General features: G+C 47.2%; 1 protein-coding gene across 3 annotated transcripts in view; it reads right to left on the bottom strand.

The window, feature by feature from the left end:
- Positions 1-289: 289 nt before the first annotated feature.
- Positions 290-17,282, bottom strand: part of btk (Bruton agammaglobulinemia tyrosine kinase) — a 124,423-nt gene continuing 107,430 nt past the window's right edge. For all 3 annotated transcript variants that reach the window (XM_063060555.1, XM_063060557.1, XM_063060556.1), the window contains 5 exons: positions 12,145-12,361; positions 11,145-11,209; positions 10,311-10,429; positions 8,075-8,232; positions 290-585 (listed from right to left, as the gene is read on the bottom strand). In XM_063060555.1, coding sequence (XP_062916625.1) covers positions 514-585; positions 8,075-8,232; positions 10,311-10,429; positions 11,145-11,209; positions 12,145-12,361 — 631 coding nt within the window. In that variant the 3' untranslated portion in view covers positions 290-513. The remainder of the gene's footprint in view (positions 586-8,074; positions 8,233-10,310; positions 10,430-11,144; positions 11,210-12,144; positions 12,362-17,282) is intronic.

The raw sequence follows: 17,282 nt of genomic DNA, 5'->3' as shown, positions 1-17,282 counted from the left end.
GCCCACCCCCTCCCCCTCTCCTAGCCCTCCCCCTCGCCTCGCACCCTCCCTGTCCTCCTCAAGGTTGTATAATTTATGCATACTTTGATAATAAATGTAGTTTGAACTTTGATTCCACATTTATCCCATGTTCCCAACCCTCTCCAATCCTTGGATCCCTCAAATGTTAGCAATCATTCCCTGGCTGGACCTGTGCTCCTGGGATGCTTCCCATCTCCAGGAGGTGGGAATCCGAGCCTCCTGCATTCCAGCCACACATGAAACAATATTAATAACACAGTGCTTGCCTTTTTAAATAGAACTGAGGATTTATTTTGCTCAATGTTTGTGCTTTTGAGTGAGGGTGCGCGTGTACTTTGTGTGTGGCAATGCCTTTGTGCTCAAAACTCTGTTCATAGAAGTAGACTGTGAGTTTTTAAACGTTGCTGTCTTGTATCACCGTGCAAAATGGTTGCAAAGGGTTAAACAAAGGTTTCTCTGCAGTCAGACCAACTGTGGTCGGACTACTCATATCTAGCTGTCGTCTTCCACCAGCTCCTGGATGTTACTGAGCAGCAAACTGAAGGTAGGTCGATTTTCTGCTTTCTGCAACAGAAAGAAACCATCAGTAAAAAATTAGGCAAAGCCAGCCCAGGAAAGAACTGACACATCAGATGAATTCACTTCAAACACAGCAGAGCCATGATTCAAGCTCAACACCGAACACAGAGCATCCAGGCCATCATACCTACGGAGTCATAGAACACAGAAATAGGACTTTCTGCCCCCACTGTCATACCAGCCAAATTATCCATCTAAAACACAAGGAAAATCCAAAGCGACACACACACAATGCTGGAGGAACTCAGCAGAGCAGGTAGCATCTATGGAAAAGAGTTAATGTTTTGGGCTGAGACCCTTCATCAGGACACTAATCCCATTTACCAGCACTTAGTGCACAGCCTTCTATATCTTGGTGATTCAAGTCTTCATCTGCATGCTGCTTAAATGTTGTGATGCTCTGCTTCCAGCACCCCTGAGGTAGTTCATTCCAGATTCCAGCCAGCCTTCGGGGAAAGGGACTGAGCCGAGAGGCTTCCATATCCACGATACTTCATATGCTTTCCATCTCCACAACTTTCAATTCCCTGGCCCTGATCGCCTAATTTTCTCCATGGATGCCCAGTCCCTATACACTTCCAACCCCCATCAAGCAGGCCTTAAAGCTCCCGACTTCTTCCTCCACAAAAGATCCAACCAATTCCCCTCCACCTCCCACCTCTGTTTGGCATGACTGGTCCTACCCTCAACAGTTTCTTGTATAGCTCTTTCTACTTTCTCCAAACTCGCGGTAGGCTTGAGCACCCTCATGGGCCCCAGCTATGCCTGTCTCTTTGTTGACTACGTGGAACAGTGCACGTTGCAAGCCTTCCCAGGTAATGACTCTCAATTCTTCCTGTGCTGTGTCGATGACTGCTTTACTGCTGATTCATACACCCATGATGAGCTCATCAATTTCATCAACTTCACCTCCAGCTTCCACTCTGCCCTTAAATTCACTTGGTCCATTTCTGACACCTCCGTCCCCTTTCTTGATCTCCCTGTCTCTATCTCTGAAACCAATCTGTCTACCGACATCTTTTATAAGCCTACTGACTCCCACAGTTACCTTAACTACACTTCTTCCCACCCTGTTTCTTGTAAAACTGCTATTCCCTTTTCTTAGTTCCTTCATCTCTGCCACATCTATTCCCAGCATGAGGCTTTCCTTTTCAGGAGCTCAGAGATGTCCTCCTTCTTCAAATAATAAGGTGTCCCTTCCTCCACCACTGAGGCTACCCTTACCTGCATCTCCTCCATTTCCTGGACATCCATGCTCACCCCATCTTCCCACCTCCCTAACGGATAGAGTTCCTCTTGTCCTGACCACCACCCCTTGAGCCTCTGCATCTAACACATCATTCTCTGCAACTTCCACCAACCTCAACAGGATCCTACCACCAAAAATATCTTTACCTCCTCTTACATTGGTGAAACCCGACGTAAATTGGGAGACAGCTTTCTCAAGTACCTCCGCTCCATCCCCCAAAAGCAGAATTTCTCAGTAGACAAGCATTTTAATTCCTGTCCCCATTCCCGTCAGCCCAGGAGCACTTCCTCTTTTGCTACGATGCGGCTACTATCAGGGTGGAGGAGCAACACCTCCTATTCTATCCAGATAGCCTCCAACCTGATGGCATGGCATGAACATCAATTTGTTCATCCAGAAAGTTTTTCCTCCTCCTCCCCTCCTTTTTTATTCCCCACTCTGGCCTCCTATATCTTCTCCTCACCTACCCGTGATGCCCCACCTTCCTTTTCTCCCATGGTCCACTCTCCTATCAGATTCTTTCTTCTCCAGCCCTTTACCCTTCCCACCCACCTGGCTTCACCTATCACTTTCCAGCTATCCTCCTCCCCCCCCCCACCCTTTTTACTCTGGTGTCTTCCCCCATTATTTCCATTCTTAAAGAAGGGCCTCGGCCCAAAATATCGACAGTTTATTCATTTCCATAGTTGCTGCCTAGGCTGCTGAGTTCCCCAGCATTTTGTGTATGTTATTCCATATTCATTCTAACATCCCCTATAGAAATTCCTTCCCCCCGACTATTAAACCTATATGCCTGCACCTCTGCCGTAAGGAAATGTTTCTTGCTCTCTACCCTGTTTTGCCAGCCACCTTTCTCACCCACCTGGCTTCATCTATCAACCTCAGACCCCTTCAGTTCAGGGTAAACATATCAACCCTCACAACCTGTCCTGATAAATAAAACCATTAATCTCAGGTAATGTCCTTCTGCAAGCTCTCTGGCGCTCCATGACCTGGATCAGCACGTTGACATTGTGTGGAGGCTCATGTGGATCAAGGACTCCATTAGGCGATGCCATCTCAGGACCACCCATGTTGGAACGCCTGTGGGCGAGATGCAGGCAAAGATCGACCCAACCCCGGCTCCCAAACAGACAGGCTCGCATCTGCCCCTCCCGGGCCACACTTCAATTAGAAGTATGAATGCCATACCAAACAACATTATAAGACCATTAGATATAGGAGCAGAGTGAGGCCATTTGGCTCATCAAATCTGCTCCATCATTTCATCGTGGCTGATCCATTTCCCTCTCAGCCCTAATCTCCTGACTTTTCCCTGTATCCCTTCATGTCCTGACTAATCAAGAATCTATTAACCTCTGCCTTAACCTCTACCAATGACATGGCCTCCACAGCCACCTGTGGCAATGAATTCCTCAGATTCACCACCCTCTGGCTAAAGAAATTCCTCCTCACCTCCATTCTAAATGGATGTCTCCGTGCCCTATGGTCCGAGACTCCCCCACCACAGGAAACATCCTCTCTACATCTAACCTTCCAGCGTTTGATAGGTTTCAATGAGATTCCGCCTCCGCCCCAACCATTATCCTTCTGAATTCCAGTGTATCGACCCAGAGCCAACCATCGGTCCTCATGTGGTAACCTTTTTGCTCCCAGAGTCATTCTTGTGAATCTCCTCTGGGCCTTCTCCAATGTCAGCGCATCCTTTCTTAGATAAAGAGCCCAAAACTGCTCACAGTACTCCACGTGAGGCCTTACCAGAGCCTTATAAAGCCTCAAAGTTACATGCTTGCTTTTATATTCTGGTCTTCTAGAAGTTTCATTTACTTTTCTCACCACAGACTCAAACTATAAATTAACCTTCAGAGAATCCTGCATGAGGCCTCCCAAGTTAGAGTTTTGAATTTTCTCTCCATTTAGAAAATAGTCTACACTTTTATTTTTTCTACCAAAGTGCATAACCATACACTTGCTGACACTGTATTCCATCTGCCACGTCTTTGCCCATTCTCCTAATCTGTCTAAGTCATTCTGTAGCCTCCCCGCTCCCTCAACACTACCTCATATCATTGGCAAACTTGTCCACAAAGCCATCAATTCCATCATCCAAATCATTGACATATAACGTAAAAAGAAATGGTCCCAACAGACCCCTGTAGAACACCACTAGTTACTGACAGCCAAAGGGAAAAATCTCCCTTTATTCCCATTCTTTGCCTCCTGCCAATCAGCCAATTCTCGAGTCAATCTCATATCTTTCCTTTTTTACCAGGTGCCTCCAAGTACCCCGAAATCACATCCTTATCAATCAACTTCTTCCCAACCAATGAGGTCAGGCTAACTGGCCTATAATTTCCTTTCTTTTGCCTTCCTCCCTTCTTGGAGAGTGGAGTTCCACTTTGCAATTTTCCAGGCTTCTGGAACCTTGCCAAAATTTACTGAATCTTGAAAGATCATTACTAATCCCTCCATGATTTCTTCAGCTACCTCTTCAAAACCCTATGGTGTAGACCATCTGGTCCAAGTGACTTATCTACCTTCAGACCTTTCAGTTTCCCAGGCACCTTCTCTCGAGTAATGGGAACTTCCCTCACTTCTGTCCTCTGACACACTCGACTTCCAGCATACTGCTCGTGTCTTCCACAGAGAAGACTGATGCAAGATAATTTTTCCATCCATCTGCCATTTCCTTGCACCCCATGACTACCTCTCTAGTATCATTTTCCAGCTAATATCTACTTTCGGCTCTCTCTTACTTATATATCTGAAGAAACTTTTGTTATCCTCTTTAATATTATTTGCTAGCTTACCTTCATATTCCATCTTTACCCTCTTTATGGCTTTTTTAGTTGCCTTCTGGTGGTTTTTAAAAGTTTCCCAATCCTCTAACTTACCACTAATTTTTGCCCTCACTTGGACTTTTATGTTGGCCCTGACTTCCCTTGTCGGCCGCGGTTCTGTCATACTGCCTTTAGTACTCCATTCAGGGTCCTTTTACCCCTGCAGTTTCTTAGCTCTGTTCACGAGGATTCTACATCTTCCAACCCTGTGTTACCTCTTTCTAAGGATTTAATTTCATTTTTTTAACCAAAATAACCACCCTGTCCCCTCTGCCTACCTGACTTTCCTTTCAAAACGGTGTGTATCCTTGGATGTTAAGCTCTCAGCTATAATCTTTTCTCAGCCACAACTTAGTGATGCCCATAATGTCATACCTGCTAATCTCTAACTTTACTACAAGTTCATCTCACTTCTTCTGTATACTGCACACATTCAAATACATCATCTTCAGTCCTGCATTCATTACCCTTTTTGATTTTGCCCCCCTTTTACATTGCAACTCATCCTGCAGTTTTGCCCTGTCATCAGCCTGTCCTTGCTAGCAGTCTCAGTACACACTGCCTCGGTTTGTAAACCAGCTGCCCACCAGTGCCGTCACATTAAGGGATCCTTGGTTTCCTCACCTGGGTCCCCCTGTTCCTCAGTACACTCTGGAGTCCTGAGATTCATTGTGTGTGTTCCACGCATCACCTCACATTGTTTAGGGTTAAATTCCATCTACCATTGCTTTGCTCATCTTACCAGCTAATCAATATCATTCTATAGCTTACAACCATTCACCTCACTTTCAACACCACCAACAGTCCTTATGTCATCTACATATTTCTGACATACCCATTAAACAGAGAGTAGTGGTCCCAGCACTAATCCCTGTATTAAACCACTGGTCACAAGCTTCTAATCACAAAAGTAGACATCCACTAACACCTTCAGTGCCAATCAGCTATTATTATAACCTAGATTCCAAGAGCTCTAATGTTTTGAACCAGCCCTTCACGTGGGACTGTGCATGTAAACCACATGCTCCAATGACTTCATCAATTTATTAACCTTCAAGAAACACAATTCAATTAGATAGGATTTCCCACCAACAAATCTGTTCTGACTACCCCTGATTGATCCATGGCTCTCCAAGTATAGATTCATCCTGCACATTGGAATGTTTTCCATGAATTTCTCTACCACTGACATTAGACTAACTGGCCTGTAATTACTTGTTCTAAGATAGTCTCCTTTCAAACTACGTAAGTTATCAGTTATCCAGGCCAGTGAAAGCCCTGGTTAGATCCCAGTCTGTGCTGGTTTATTGATTCCCAATCTTTCACTCCAGCACAGATCCTATGAACTTTTCTCATTGTTCCTTGAATTTAAGGCAAGCAAAGTTACTTAGTCAGAAGTCCAAGGAGCAAATAGAAACAGACAATTATCACTAAGCTTGATATATCATTTCACTACCTCTTCCAACTCTTTCCCTCCCTCTCATTCCATTATCCCCATATGGTTTGTGCTCTACACTCCATTCATACTCTGATGTCTTCTCGTGAATGTGACCCCGTCTCCAGCTCTCTCCATGCTATTTTCAGAGGACTGCTCACTATTCATCTTCTGTTCTGCACTACCCTGTTAACTGGGAGCTAGTGGTTTCCTCTCATCTGCTACTGAGCCCGTGACCACAGGTCTACCACTATCTCAGGAAAACAACATTGTCCATCGCTGCAAATAGCTTCGCTTCTTGAGCACCCATTTCTTCTAGAAATTTGGTGGGGAAGGGAGAGGAGAGAATGGGGGAGGGAAGGATAAAAATAGGTAGTGGGAGGAGAGGGAAAGAGGAATGACAAGAAAGGAACAGAAGAAACAATGAAGAAGCAGAAATGGAAGGAGAGAAAGAGAAAGGTGAATATAAAGAAGGAATAACACACCCTGCTCCTCTTTCTCCATACTCCTCACTCTTTATTCCACAGCCTGGGAAATGGGATGCTCCACTCCCATTTTACTCATTGCTGAGGTAAACCTAATTCTCTGCAATTTTCTGACTTCGTATATCAGAACTATAAAACTGAACATTTTCTGTTCCTCAACATCGGATTTTGTGTTTGTCTCAGCTACAATAATTATAGGCTGGTTGAAACAGCTGGAGAGTTGGAGCAGGAGGAGGTGTTCTTTCCCCAGAATAGACACAGAGCAGTGGTCTGACTGAGTTGCCCAGGGTTTGATTGGAAATGCCTCCATTTCGAGGGTGCCACTTCTGGAGCCATGAACAAGATAATCATGGATGGACGTAATGGAATCCAAGAGAAATGCCATCACTCAGAGAGCAGCTGTACTGTGTAGCTGATCACCATGGCTCATTAAGTACCAGCATTTAAAGCAAAGCTAGATAACACACGAGGATTCAAGGAATACCATGTAGGTATAAAAAACAGTGCTGGAATATACTCAGCAGGTCAGGCAGCATCTATGGTGGGAGAGACAGATTTAAGGTTCCATGGCAGATACAGTGATTAGAGTTTGCAAGGAGCCATGGTTGAAGCTCTTTCTCCTGCTATAGATTCTGTGAGCTGGCTTCATTAACAAAGAGGGCCCACTCTGGCACTGATACTGACACTTACCTGACCTGTGTTCTTTGGATTGCTGGAAGGGCTTCCACCACTCACTGGAACACAACAAAGTAAGAGCAGGAAAAGGCCATTCAGCCCCTCAAGCCTCCCCCACCAGCATCGTGCCTGATCTGTGCTGGCCCCACCTCTTCTTCTGTGCCAGTTCCACGTAACCCTCAATCCCTCAATCATTCTAAAATGTATCCATCTCCACAATAAGAGAAGGAGTTTCTATACACTTCAGTTTTAAATGACCGCCCTCTTGTCCTGTTTATGATATCCCCACAGACTTACCAGCAGGGTAGGATTGCTAGCTCAGGACCTGAGCTGTTGGTTTGAGGTGCACACTGATGTCTGCACCTCTAACGAATACCTGTAGTGAGTAACTGTGCAGTGCTTGTAAACCATTTCCCTCGGGTGAGCCCCTGTGCAATGCCACAGCCCTTGGAACTGAGGGATGCGTGCCTGTGGAATCTGTCCTGCAGGCGGGCCTGGTTCAAGCACCTGCAGTGAATGGTTGAGGCAAATATCAGAGCCACCGAGAACATTTCAAGAACCTGTGGTTTGCAAAAGATGGCATCCTACCCTGGAGAGTGAGGGCATGTTGGTGCTGAAAGGTGAAGGAGGGAGAGGAGGGTTTTCAGCTGAGGGAAAATGGAAGATCCAGAAGGAAGGGGCTGCTGGTGTAGAAAACCAAGGGTCAGGAGGACAGGGAAGAATGGACATCAAGATTGTACAGGGTAGTGAGCTTGCACTGGGTTAACACCGAAATAGGTCAGGCCCTCACTTCATCCCAGCAGCTGTACATGATGTTGTAGACGTGCTCAGTGGCCTGTTGTGGCCGGTACAGGCGTCGACCCTGGATGATGTGCTCCACCACATCGGCATTGCTGAACCTTTCATACGGAGTTTTTCCCAGGGAGAAGATCTCCCACACCAGGACCCCTGTGAAACAGAATACACACTTCAATAAAATGATAGCAAGGACACCACCAGTAAACTCCAGTGATGGTTTAAACAACCAATTCACCTCACTCCAACAGGAATGCAGTGCCTATATCACCTTTGACCTTTGTTTCTCATGGTGCTTCTCATTCTAACCAATGCTGCAACTGTCTCAGCCTATAGTTAGGCTTATTTGTCTGTCAGTCCTGTAACAACACAATCAGACTCTTCCCACCCTGATCATTCTCTCTTCGACCCTTTCCCATCACTCAAAAGACACAAAAGCACATGCCACCACGTTCAGGGCGAAGTTCTGTCCCTCAATCATCAGACTCTTGAATGGACCTTTCATTCAATATATTCCCGATCTCCCAACCTACCTCGTCATGGCCCTTGCATTTTATATGTATACTGGCACTGTACTTCCTCAACCACACACACAAAGCTGGAGGAACTCAGCAAGTCAGGCAGCATTCATGCAAGGGAAGAAACAGCCGACATTTCAGGCTGAGACCCTTTATCAAGACTGGATAGGAAGGGAGCAGATGCCAGAATAAGGTGGTGAGGGGAGAGGGAGACGGGGTTGTTGTACTTCGTTATGTTGACAGTACTTCCTCTGTAACAAACACTGTTCTTTAATTCTTCTTTTGTTCTGCCTACATATTGAATGCCCTGTCTGGATGGCATGCAGAGAAGGGCTTTTCACTGGACAGTAATAAACTATTTAACCTGCTAACACCTCCTCTCTGGCCCTGCACACGCTACCCTCAAACCCTTTCCTTTTCCTTTCAGGGCAGCTCAGTGATGCAGCAAGTCGAGCCGCTGCCTCAAAGTACAGGAGACCCAGGTTCAATCCTGACCTTGGACGCTGTCTGCACGGAGTTTGCATGATCTTTCTATGGACTGTGTGAGTTTCCCCCCGGTAGTCTGGTTTTCTCCCACATTCCAAAGGGCTGCAGGTTGGTGAGTTGATTAACCACTGTGATTTGCCCCTGGTGTATGGAACTTGGGAGGTATTGATGGGAATGTTGAGTGACACGTTCTTTCCAGTTTGTAGAAACCAGAGATTCCTGGAAATGTAATTGCAGGTTGCTGTATACTTAAGCATTATTTAATTAAAAACTGATACTTCTCATATCAATTCCAGGTCACTCTGCATTATATCCTGTCATGAGCTTCCATCTCCCCATTCCATAGTCTGGCTGGTTCCTGATCCGCTGCCCTTTCTGATACCCCTGCCCTCAAAGTATTCTGTGATGAGTCACGCTGTCACAACAGTGCCCATCCCCAACCCGAACCAACTGCCAGCTTTCCTCATCAGACCCTTTTAGCCCACAGGGCCAGTGGGAGTTGTGGGTGGGTTCTCAAGCACTGGTGCGGTGGGGAGGGGGAGGACATTGCATATCTTCTTGCTCACAGATTATGTGCCACTCCATGGTGTTTGCAACACCGCCGGGACTGAAACCATGTGCATGGTTTGGGCCAGCAGCTGTCTGCATCAGCTCTGATCAACCCCAATGGATGCGTAGGCTCCTGATAGATCATGTCTCCAACTCTTATATCAGTGCACAAGGACAATACTAGATTGGATAGTGATACGTAGCACATTAAGAGGGATTAGGTTTAAGGTAAGAGGGGAAACAGTTATAAGGAACTAGAGGGGCAATTTTGTTTTTACACAGAGGAGGTATATGTGGAACATACTGCCATTGGAAGAGGTTAAGTCAGGTACAGTAACAACTTTTAAAAGACAGTTGGATGGAAACATGGATAGGAAATATTTAGAAGGTTATAGACCAAACACAAGCAAGTGGAACCAGGTAAAATAAGAATCCAGACTGGCAGTGACCATTGGGACCCAAAGGCCTATTTCAGTGCACTAGACACTGACACGTGGGGAACAGGTGAACAGAACTACAACATTTGCAGGTGATGTGGCTCAGAAACCGGGCAGAGTGGCAAAGGACAGACACCAGAATAAAGACAGACTACACCCTTCCTCACTCACTGCCCGCCCCTTTGGTGGAGGCCCTACAGTCCGTAGGTCATGCAGAGACTGGTCTCCATGGAGTACTCACCAAAGGCCCAGACGTCAGACTTGCTGCTGAATCGAGAGAAGTTGAGGACCTCAGGCGGAGACCATCGCACGGGGAACTTGGAACCCTGTGAGCTGGTGTACTCGTCGTCGAGAACATACCTAAGGCAAAGAGACCAGTAGTCACGGGGCTCCGCTGTAGCCCTCCCTCCTCACCGTACTTCCAGCGGGAAAGGTGATGTAGTTGTTGGCAGATGGGCCGAGAAAGAAGCTGGGGAATCTAGTGAGGGTCCATGGAACAGTCATCTGGGCAAAAAGGGGCAGGGGATTTCAGAGTAGAGGTGTATAACCCTACTGCCCCTCACGCTGCTGGTATTAGGGCAGCAGTGAAGGTGTCTATCTCAGCAGTTCACGGCTTCCTTCACCATGTCAGTCATGAAAGTCCCGGGTGGAGACTCAGGAATACCGTCACACTCAGATGTAGAAGGATTCTTCATTGCTGTTTCCATAACAGTTTTGTTTTACCAATCAGGGTTGTAAACCCTGTGCTGAACCCCCAAAGCTAGAGGACTGATGGACCACTCCTAGTCTGGCTGCTACCCTTTGACCTGTTTGGCATGGATGGCCCTACCAAGAGCCAAAGCACAAGGCCAACTCCAGCCAACATAGCCCTCTGGGTCATTGGGGCATGCAACCTCCAAACCCTACAACAAGGCTGTGGTCCTCTTGGAGGCTAGAGGTTATGCAGAGGGCGAACTTGGCAAAACCACTGAGATGTCCTCCCACCCTTCCCGGAACCTGATACGTGCTCTCTACAAGCAGAGCAGGGAGCAGTGCCCTTCCCCAGTGATAATCCTAGTGCATTGAATGTGCTCACCTGCTCAGCCCAAAGTCAGACACCTTCACCGTGCCTGCCTCGTCCACCAGGCAGTTCCTGGCTGCCTGCGGTGTAAGAGCAGAAAAGGGGAGGAGTGAGAGCGTGGTCTCTGGCCCCTGGTCAAAGCCAGTTTGACTGCTGGTCACTATCTGCTGCCCTGGGACAGCACCATCACCTTTCCCCTCTAGCCCTACTCCACAGCCTCTGATCTGCAGATCTGCAAAGTCTGAGCCCCAGTAAGGCAGGTGGCTGATGCCCCTGCCCTTGACACCCCTCCCTTCCAACATTCCCTCTAACCACTCCCTCCCTCATCACACAGACACTGAGGGCCCCTCTGTTACTCCCTCCCCCCACCCCCATAGCTCCTCATTTCACTCGGTGGTGCCTTCCTCAGGTTAACTGCATCCTCTCCTGGTCTAATCCCAGCCCCCCGAGACATTTTCTGTTTCCCATTCTCTGATTCCCCCTTCATCCCTTGTGTCTTAGTCCACTCTCCCCTTACTCCCCAAGAGTGTGGGAACATTGGGAACAGTCCAACCCTGCTCACTGTATGAGATTCCTGCTCCCTCTCTCACTGGAGATGGGACCACTCCCATCAGAACCCTCCCTCTTCACCCACTCTCACTGACATCTGCTCCCCATTCCGTTCCCATGTCCATACATTAACCATGGACTCTCTCTGCCCCCTTCCTACTCCTACCCTCGCTAAGGGTCAATCCGCTCCCACTCTGCCCCCTTTCTTCACGCCCCCTCCTGCTGTCCCTCAGGAGTCTCAACCCTGAGGGTTTTCTGTCTGATTGACTAACAACCCACAACCCCAGATCCTGGTAACTATGGTAATTGGACACAGGTAAAGAACATTGGCAGATTGTGACAGGTCACCTCTTGCTCCACTATACTGTAAACATTCCTTCTTCCCTTGATCCCTTGCTGACCCCACATGTTTCTCACTCCCTCACTGTGAGGGAGGACAACCCACACTCTGACCCTCCATCCTTACCAGGTCCCTGTGCAGGAATTTGTAAGACTCCAGGTAAGCCATGGCCTCACATACGTCTTTGCTCATCTCCAACAGCTGGAGGCTACTCAGCTTTCTTCCACATTTCTTCAGGTAGTCCAACAAGCAGCCATTGGACATAAACTCAGTGACAATGTAGATGGGTCTTTGTTTAGTGCAAACACCGTATAACTGCACCAACTTGGGATGGTTCAGCTTCCTATCAAGACAGAACATTGGACATGGTGGCTTACCAACTCAACAATGCACCTGCCAGCCCTCTTACAGTTCCCACAGCTCCCTCTGCACTGTCCCACCACACACCCCCAGGGTGAGGCACAGAGTGGAGCTCCCTCTGCACCGTCCCATCACAAACCCCCAGGGTGAGGCACAGAGCGGAGCTCCCTCTGCACTGTCCCATCCCAGGGTGAGGCACAGAGTGGAGCTCCCTCTGCACCGTCCCACCGCACCATCCCCAGGGTGAGGCACAGAGCGGAACTCCCTCCACACTGTCCCACCACACACCCCTAGGGTGAGGCACAGAGTGGAGCTCCCTCTGCACCGTCCCATCCCAGGGTGAGGCACAGAGCGGAGCTCCCTCTGCACCGTCCCACCGCACACCCCCAGGGTGAGGCACAGAGTGGAACTCCCTCTGCACCGTCCCATCCCAGGGTGAGGAACAGAGTGGAGCTCTCTCTGCACTGTCCCACCGCACCACCCCCAGGGTGAGGCACAGAGCGGAGCTCCCTCTGCACCGTCCCACCGCACCACCCCCAGGGTGAGGCACAGAGCGCAGCTCCCTCCACACTGTCCCACCACACACCCCCAGGGTGAGGCACAGAGTGGAGCTCCCTCTGCACCGTCCTATCCCAGGGTGAGGCACAGAGCGGAGCTCCCTCTGCACTGTCCCACCGCACACCCCCAGGGTGAGGCACAGAGCGGAGCTCCCTCTGCACTGTCCCACCGCACACCCCCAGGGTGAGCACAGAGCGCAGCTCCCTCCGCACTGTCCCACCGCACCACCCCCAGGGTGAGGCACAGAGCGGAGCTCCCTCTGCACTGTCCCACCGCACACCCCCAGGGTGAGCACAGAGTAGAGCTCCCTGTGCACCATCCCATCACAAACACCCAAGGTGAGGCACAGAGTGGAGCTCCCTCTGCACTGTCCCAGCACACACCCCCAGAGTGAGGCACAGATCGGAGCTCCCTCCGCACTGTCCCACCGCACCACCCCCAGGGTGAGGCACAGAGTGGAGCTCCCTCTGCATCGTCCCATCCCAGGGTGAGGCACAGAGCGGAGCTCCCTCTGCACTGTCCCAACACAAACCCCCAGGTGAGGCACAGAGTGGAGCTCCCTCTGCACCGTCCCATCACAAACCCCCAGGGTGAGGCACAGAGTGGAGCTCCCTCTGCACTGTCCCACCGCACACCCCCAGGGTGAGGCACAGAGCGGAGCTCCCTCTGCACTGTCCCATCACAAACCCCCAGGGTGAGGCACAGAGTGGAGCTCCCTCTGCACTGTCCCACCACACACCCCCAGGCAACACACACAGTTGATGTTTCGGTCTGAGACCCTTCTCCAGGAGGCAGACACTCTCAAACTGACCATCTGTTTGTCTCCTGCATCTCAGCGGCCTCCATGTGCCTGGCTTTGTGCTTAGAGCATGATCTGGTATGGGCAGAGCTCAGTAATATTTGAGTAATATTGTAAATATATGAGTAAACATTCTTTATTTGTTTAAATATTTCATTATGAGTTTAATGTAAAAATATCTGAATTGCAATAGTCGTGACACCACCACATGATCACTGTGCGCCTAACTTAAAGTAAAAATGATTGTACACTAGCTATCACCTGGCTTCCTTGTTTTCCTTTTAAGTAGTTTTTAAATTTTGGAGTTACAAAACAGAATAGTGGTGACAAAGTAATTTGTTTTTTGTGGATGTTTGCGAAGAAAAAGCATTTCAGGGTGTACATATATCGTATACATTTCTATGACATTAAATTTGACCTTTGAACCTTTGAAAACGAACCCGAGACAACCTCCTACCTGTTGAAGTGCAGCGAGACACTTGAGTTAAAAAAACAGTGCAGCACATGTCTCTTCAGAAGGGAGAGAGTTTTTAAAAAGACAGAAAATGGACAAATTCATGGTTCAGAGAGTACCTGATAATAAAAATCATAAATTAAAAAGAACAGTAATGACTGGCTACATTGGAAAGATTGACAAGTTTCATTGCACAAGAGATAACTGGGTGTTGTATACTGAGCAAATTGAGCAGTATCTTGAAGTAAATGAAATAGCCAATGAGAAGCAAGTCCCGATTTTGCGGAGTGCATTGGATTTAAAGACATAAAGTTTCCTCAGAAGTCTAACTGCTCCAACCAAACCAGCCAAAATGAGCTTTGCTGATGTTGTGAAAGTAGTGCAGGAGCATTTAGAACTGAAACTATTGTTGACTGGAGAATACTTTGGGTTTCACAAGGGGAATCCATTTCAGTGTACATGGCTGAATTGAAGATATTGTCTGAGCAGTGTCAGTTCAGTGATGGGCATAATGATGCACTGAGAGACCATTTAGCTAGTGGATTTCGCAAGGAAGCATTCAAAAATGGCTCCAAACTGAAGCACAACTCACATTTTAAAAAGCAGTTGAAATCGCTGTATCCATTGAAGTCAGTGGATACAACAGACAGAAATGCAATTGAGTTGCAGTCTGGAACGAAAGTGAGCGAGAACAAAATTGCAACATCTAAACAGAAACTGACCATATATATCATGTATCAAACAGAGTGATCTCCCTTGTCAGGAAAAATGTTATCTCTCAAGAGTAAGAATACTTCCACAGTTGTTAAATCTTTAGATCTGAATGGGTCAATTTAAAATTTACTATGCTGTGGATGTCTGTATTGTAGTTGTATTATATGGTACACTGGGAGTATCATTGAGATGCATTCGATATTGAGTTGGAGTTTATAGCTAAGCAGAGAAGAGTGTTGCGTATTTAATATTTCAGTAATATTGTAAATACATTGTTTGAGTAAGTATTCTTTATTTCTTTAACTCATTCTTTACAGGTTATGTGAAATAATACATGAATTGTATATGTTATGATGCTACCATGTGATAAGTGCACACCTTGCTTAAAGTAAAAACAAACATACAGGAGTTATCACCTGGCTTCCTTGCTTTCCTTTCAAGTAATTTTTATGCTTTGCAGTTACAAAACATAACATGGTCCACACAGCAACGCACATCAAAGTTGCTGGTGAACGCAGCAGGCCAGGGAGCATCTCTAGGAAGAGGTACAGTCGACGTTTCTGGCCGAGACCCTTCGACAGGACACACAGGGAAACTTTAGCAATTGGTTGCTGGAGGACAGCCAAGTCTAAGATGCCTTCCAACTGTTTTGGAAGACTTGGTGAAAAGAGTAGGTGAGCTTTAAGGCTATGGTACAGCATGAGTAAGGCTCACATCTTCCTGTCCTGTCCTGAGTGTGCGTGGAGTTTGACCAGGAGAAGGAGCAAGATCCAGTGGCATGAGAACGAGTGATCATCTTGGAGCCTCACCTGAAGGCTTTGAAGTTTGTCTGGGGACTGATGCGTGCCTCAGTGGCTGGAGTGCATCCTAAATAAGGCAGACCATGTAATTTGAAGTCTGTGTGAACAATGGAATACTGAAATAATATACTAATCTAATGATTGTAATCATGGAATAAAACTGCTTTGAAAATGAGGGGAAATGGCCAGGCACAGAGCAATGGTCCCTCCACACTGTCCTATCACACACTCCCAGGAAATAGATTAGACACATCAGCACCAAGTAGAAAGTTATAGTCACAATCTTCAGACTCATGATCTCTAAATTAGGTCACTTGAAAGACTTTGGACAGGGTTCAAGTGACGTGTGAGCTAATGGACAGAGTGCTTTCACATGTGGTTACTTGTGTATTAGTTATCTTTGTATGACAATGCATGATGACATTACACTGAGCTGTGGGTCTCAGACATTTCACAGTTCCTCAAGAACAGCACAGCCAGAAAGAATTAATGTGGCTTTGGAGGGTGACATGATGTTTTAAATTATCAAGAATCTGACACCTAACCCCCAGGAAGATTAACTGGTCTGCTCTATAGAGAGGAATTTGGAGGATATTGAAACAGGAGACAGGCGTCAAGATTTAGATTGAGGGCTGAAGAGGGCTCTTTATACTTAATGCTAACTATCAAGATGGCATACTAATCACTTCACATTCTGTTATTGTACATTAAACCACAGCTTTTCTCAGTTGCAGTTTCTGAATCTGCATTTGCATTTCTAATACATTGCAACTTTTGAGGATGTGTTTGCTATTGCTGCATTATTGTGCCATTGTTCATAGGAACAAACCTTTTGCATCAAAATACATTCTCAGCTAAATGGAGATTAGAGTAGGGTCTCGGCCTGAAACGTCGACTGCGCCTCTTCCTATAGATGCTGCCTGGCCTGCTGCATTCACCAGCAACTTTGATGTGTGTTGCTAGTCTCACTGAAACTGGGTTTCTTAGCTGTTGGACCTTCGTGGCCAAGGTATGTGTGAGGTTCCTACCAGGAGAGAAAGCGGTAGGTCCAGCTTCACCAATGTTTTTAAAGTTGTCCCAGAGAGTGAGAGGGAGTAGCTTGGATTGTGAGGATATCTTCCTGTGGTGGGAAGGGTCGAACCTGAAGTGGCACTTATCAGGTTGGGGTGGGGGAGGTCACAGGGGCAGTATCCCTGACAGCAGATGTTATTGCAGCCAAATAAAGAAGGATAGATATATGAAGGCAATTCCAATTGCTCCAGGTTCAATGTCACTGGGGTCATTCAGTCAATGGGATCCAAAGGACCAACAACCAACCTGGATCAATTTTCAGGAGTGGGGTGGGAATTGTGTGTATAGTCAATGAGGTCAATAGACGTTACTGTCGCATGTATTGTGCTACATTTATTGTCAACATTGTTAAGATTGTGGACATGAATATCAATATTCTTCATGAATACCCTTGGCATAGTAATGGTGAGCAGTGAGGAGGACAGTGATCAGTGGCAGATAATGGAATCCACACCCATGAGGGGATGGATATCTTTGTACTTCCCTCATCTCCTTGGAGGCTCCTCTG

This window comes from Mobula hypostoma, chromosome 10 (assembly GCF_963921235.1).
Source record: "Mobula hypostoma chromosome 10, sMobHyp1.1, whole genome shotgun sequence".
NCBI lineage: Eukaryota > Metazoa > Chordata > Chondrichthyes > Myliobatiformes > Myliobatidae > Mobula > Mobula hypostoma.
This window is presented reverse-complemented; position numbering and strand designations above follow the sequence as displayed.